General features: G+C 49.3%; 1 protein-coding gene across 1 annotated transcript; it reads right to left on the bottom strand.

Annotated features, from left to right (window-relative positions):
• Positions 1–371: 371 nt before the first annotated feature.
• On the bottom strand, positions 372–4,324 carry LOC123729198 (leucine-rich repeat extensin-like protein 1). Its single transcript, XM_045703430.1, has 2 exons — positions 4,089–4,324; positions 372–948 (listed from the first exon to the last, which is right to left on the bottom strand). Exons 1-2 carry the CDS (start codon positions 4,322–4,324, stop codon positions 372–374), a joined length of 813 nt encoding a protein of 270 aa, XP_045559386.1.
• Positions 4,325–4,769: the final 445 nt, after the last annotated feature.

Raw genomic sequence — 4,769 nt, 5'->3', positions numbered from 1 at the left:
CCCAGTACGGCCACCGGACTCACCCAGTACGGCCACCGGACTCACCCATTAAGGCCACCGGACTCACCCAGTAAGGCCACCGGACTCACCCAGTACTGCCACCGGACTCACCCAGTACGGCCACCGGACTCACCCAGTACGGCCACCGGACTGACCCAGTACGGCCACCGGACTCACCCAGTACGGCCACCGGACTCACCCAGTACGGCCACCGGACTCACCCAGTAAGGCCACCGGACTCACCCAGTACGGCCACCGGACTCACCCAGTACGGCCACCGGACTCACCCAGTACGGCCACCGGACTCACCCAGTACGGCCACCGGACTCACCCAGTACGGCCACCGGACTCACCCAGTACGGCCACCGGACTCACCCAGTACGGCCACTGGAGGGGTTAGCCTGGAGGTGGTGACCTGGAGGTGGTGACCTGGAGGTGGTGACCTGGAGGTGGTGACCTGGAGGTGGTGACCTGGAGGAGGTGACCTGGAGGTGGTGACCTAGAGGGGGTGACCTGGAGGGGGTGACCTGGAGGGGGTGACCTGGAGGTGGTGACCTGGATAGGTGACCTGGAGGTGGTGACCTGGAGGTGTTGACCTGGAGGTGTTGACCTGGAGGTGGTGACCTGGAGGGGTTAGCCTGGAGGTGGTGACCTGGAGGTGGTGACCTGGAGGTGGTGACCTGGAGGGGTTGACCTGGAGGTGGTGACCTGGAGGAGGTGACCTGGAGGGGTTGACCTGGAGGTGGTGACCTGGAGGTGGTGACCTGGAGGTGGTGACCTGGAGGGGGTGACCTGGAGGGGGTGACCTGGAGGTGTTGACCTAGAGGTGGTGACTTGGAAGCGGTGACCTGAACGATTTGTACTGGAGGTGGTGCCGTCGTACTGCGCAGGTGTGGCCGTGGAGGATCCAGAGAGCCCAGAGGAGGACGACACCCCGGGATGGACACCCTTGATAGGCATAACAAGACAACAGTGGCAGGAGGCCCAAGGCAAAGATACAGCCCAAGGCGATTAATATTCTACCAACAGAGAGGACGGAGACCAAACAGAATACCAACGGGCAGCTCCTGCTGTTCTGCAGGTGAAGACCGGCTGTGCTTGGCGATTGTGTCTGACATCACAAGATGAAAGACCGAAAGAAATAAGACATTGTCTGCTAGCTGATTGTACCACACAGTCGGAGATCTCAGGGGTGGGAAACGTGCCTCGAGACTCCTGACCACCTCAGGTGGAAAAGACCCTAAGCCAGTCTGCACTAACTACAGCCAAGATCCTATGGCGCACTGTGATCCAAACCTTTGGCTGTCCCGTCCGTTTTGACTCAGATGATCAGGGCACCAATTTCGAGCTTTCACAGCTTATCAAGGAAATCTGTAAGCTGTATGGGATAGCCAAGAGCCACACCAGACCCTACCATCCAGCTGGCAATGGTTTGTGTGAGCGCTTTAACCTGTTGTGGATAGGGGGCAGTATTTTCACGGCCGGATAAACAACGTACCCGGTTTAATCTGGTTACTACTCTTGCCCAGAAACTAGAATATGCAAATAATTAGTAGATTTGGATAGAAAACACCAAGAGTTTCTAAAACTGTTTGAATGGTGTCTGTGAGTATAAAAGAACTCATATGGCAGGCCAAAACATGAGAAGATTCCAGGCAGGAAGTGGCCTGTCTGACAATTTGTTGTCCTTCTATTGCATCTCTATCGAAATTACAGCATCTGTGCTGTTACGTGACATTTTCTAAGGCTTCCATTGGCTCTCTAAAGCCTTTAGAAAGCGGAATGACGCGTCTCCTGTCTCTGGGCAAAGTACAGCAGCAGAGTTTGTAAGTGGACTGCCTGGGGACAGTGAGACTGAGATGCGCGTTCACGAGACCTCACAATTTTTTTTCTTTCACTCTTTGAATGAATACAACGTTGCCCGGTTGGAATATTATTGCTATTATACGAGAAAAATAGCATAAAAATGTATTTTAAACAGCGTTTCACATGCTTCTAAGTACGGTAATGGAATATTTCGATTTTTTTTGTCACGAAATGCGATCGCGCGTACACTTTGGATAGTGACCTGAATGCACGAACAAAATGGAGGTATTTGGATATAACTATGGATTATTTGGAACCAAAACAACATTTGTTATTGAAGTAGAAGTCCTGGGAGTGCATTCTGACGAAGAACAGCAAAGGTAATCCAATTTTTCTAATAGTAATTCTGAGTTTAGGCTGCCCCGACGTTGGCAGGTCTGAATAGCTAGCCTTGATGGCTGAGCTATGTACTCAGAATATTGCAAAATGTGCTTTCGCTGAAAAGCTATTTTAAAATCGGACATAGCGATTGCATAAAGGAGGTCTGTATCTATAATTCTTTAAATAATTGTTATGTATTTTGTCAACGTTTATCATGAGTAATTTAGTAAATTCACCGGAAGTTTTTGGTGGGTATGCTAGTTCTGAACATCACATGCTAATGTAAAAAGCTGGTTTTTGATATAAATATGAAATTGATTGAACAAAACATGCATGTATTGTATAACATAATGTCCTAGGAGTGTCATCTGATGAAGATCATCAAAGGTTAGTGCTGCATTTAGCTGTGGTTTGGGTTTTTGTGACATATATGCTTGCTTTGAAAATGTCTGTGTGACTATTTTTGGCTGGGTACTCTCCTGACATAATCTAATGTTTTGCTTTCGCTGTAAAGCCTTTTTGAAATCAGACAATGTGGTTAGATTAACGAGAGTCTTGTCTTTAAAATGGTGTAAAATAGTTGATTGTTTTAGAAAATTGAATTGTGGTATTTTAGTTGGTTTTGTATTTCGGCCATGCGATTCCATTGGTTGTTGGCTAGGGGTTCCGCTGGCGGAACATCTAGATGCAAGAGGTTAACAGAACCCTTCTGAATCTTCTAGGGACAATGGAAACAGATAAGAAGTTCCACTGGCCACAGTACATGGGAGAGCTGGTCCAGGTCTATAACTGTATTATCCATTCCTTCACAGGTGTCCCCCCCCATTACCCTTATGTTTGCCAGACATGCATGGACCTGGTGATGGGAACGTGATGGGAATGGCACCTCCTGCTCCAAACACAACAGAGAATTGAATGGAACAACACCACCGTAAATTAACCTATGCTTATCAAAAAGCAGTGAAGCAGAAATGAGAGGCCTCTCAGAAGACACAAGTGGATCTTCTACTAAGAGGGAAATGGCTTCTGAGGCGACAGGGGTGAGGGGTCGAGGTAAACTGCCGAACAACTGGTATATGTCATCGTAAAACTGTCTAACCTAGACATCCCAGTGTATGTGCTGAAGTTAAATAACACTGGTAGGGAACGGGTAGTACAGTACATTGGAACTACATTAAGCCCTGTTGAAACCTCTCTACCAAGTCCTGTAGAGCAGGTACAGAGCAGGTCCCAACCCCTTGGGTTGTCTTTTACCCTATCCTTAATGTCAAAGCCAAAAGAGATAATTAAGTTAAGGCGCATGGTCCAGAAGTGCGGGCACCTCTCGTCGCATATCCTCTATCGTGCAATCAGGATGCATCAGCATTATCACAATTATATCTCAGAGATCTACGGAAGGTTCCTTGGACTTCATGGTATAGTTTCTGCTCTGACAACTGCGGAACCATATATAGACAGGTGTGTTTATTTCTAAATCATGTCCAAACGATTAAATTGGCCACAGGTGGACTCTAATCAAGTTGAAGTGACATCTCAAGGATGATCAAAGGAAATTGGATGCACATGAGCTCAATTTGGAGTTTCTATCATGACTCAGGATATGACCAAGATGCAGACACAGGAGGTGGATGGTTCAGTTCTCAGATCATTTATTATAACACAGGGGTGCAGGCAAAAGGCAGGTCGAGGACAGGCAGAGGTTCGTAACCAGGTCAGAGTCCGACAGGTGGAGACGGGTATGAGTAATGGAAGATGGGAAACTCCCTGTACGGCTCACAAGCGTACTCGTACCTACATGGTGAGATTGGTATTTTAATACACAGGTAGATATGTCATGTCCTGATGTTCCACAATACAGACAGCTCTTGGTGCTCAGTCTGTGTAAGCGTTCAGCAGGAGACAATCTGGCACTGCCCAGTTGCATGGGCTCAGGAGGAAGCGAGTCGACAGCCCTCTGTGATTCCCGAGGGAACTCGGGTGACATTGGTTTCTCCCGGGGACTTCTGGGATTCCTCGGAGGAGAGGTGGGCGCCATGGCCGAGCGAGTGTGACCAGGAGCAGACCTCCTCTTCTTCCCACGTTCCCGTAGCAGCCCATCGATCCATATGGTCAAGGCTATGAGATAGTTGAGATCCATCGGAAGCTCCAAGGGCTGTGAGCTCGTCTTTGACTACCTCCGATCATCGATGCAGGAACGTGTCGAACAGAGCTTCTGGCTTCCAGGCACTCTCGGCGGCCAAAGTGCGAAAATCTACCTCATAGTCTGCCACAATACGGGAGTCTTGATGCAGTTGCAGTAGCTTACGAGCAGCCTCCCGGACAACGGAGAATCAAACAGCTTTCTAACCTCCACCACAAACTCCTCCACGCTGAGGCAAACGGTCGATTGCTGCTCCCACACCACCGTAGCCCAGGCGAGAGCCCTCCCAGACATCAGCGTTATCAGGTACACTATCCTCGAGCAATCCGAGGGAAATGAAGAGGGCTGCAGCTCACAGATGAGGGAGCACTGAGAGAGAAACGCCCGGCAGGATCCTGGATCTCCAGCGTAGCACTCCGGAGGTAAGAGGGGTTCTGGGAAG

This window comes from Salmo salar, chromosome ssa20 (genome assembly GCF_905237065.1).
Source record: "Salmo salar chromosome ssa20, Ssal_v3.1, whole genome shotgun sequence".
Taxonomy (NCBI): domain Eukaryota; kingdom Metazoa; phylum Chordata; class Actinopteri; order Salmoniformes; family Salmonidae; genus Salmo; species Salmo salar.
The sequence above is the reverse complement of the archived record's forward strand: the minus strand, read 5'-3'. Positions and strand labels throughout refer to the sequence as shown.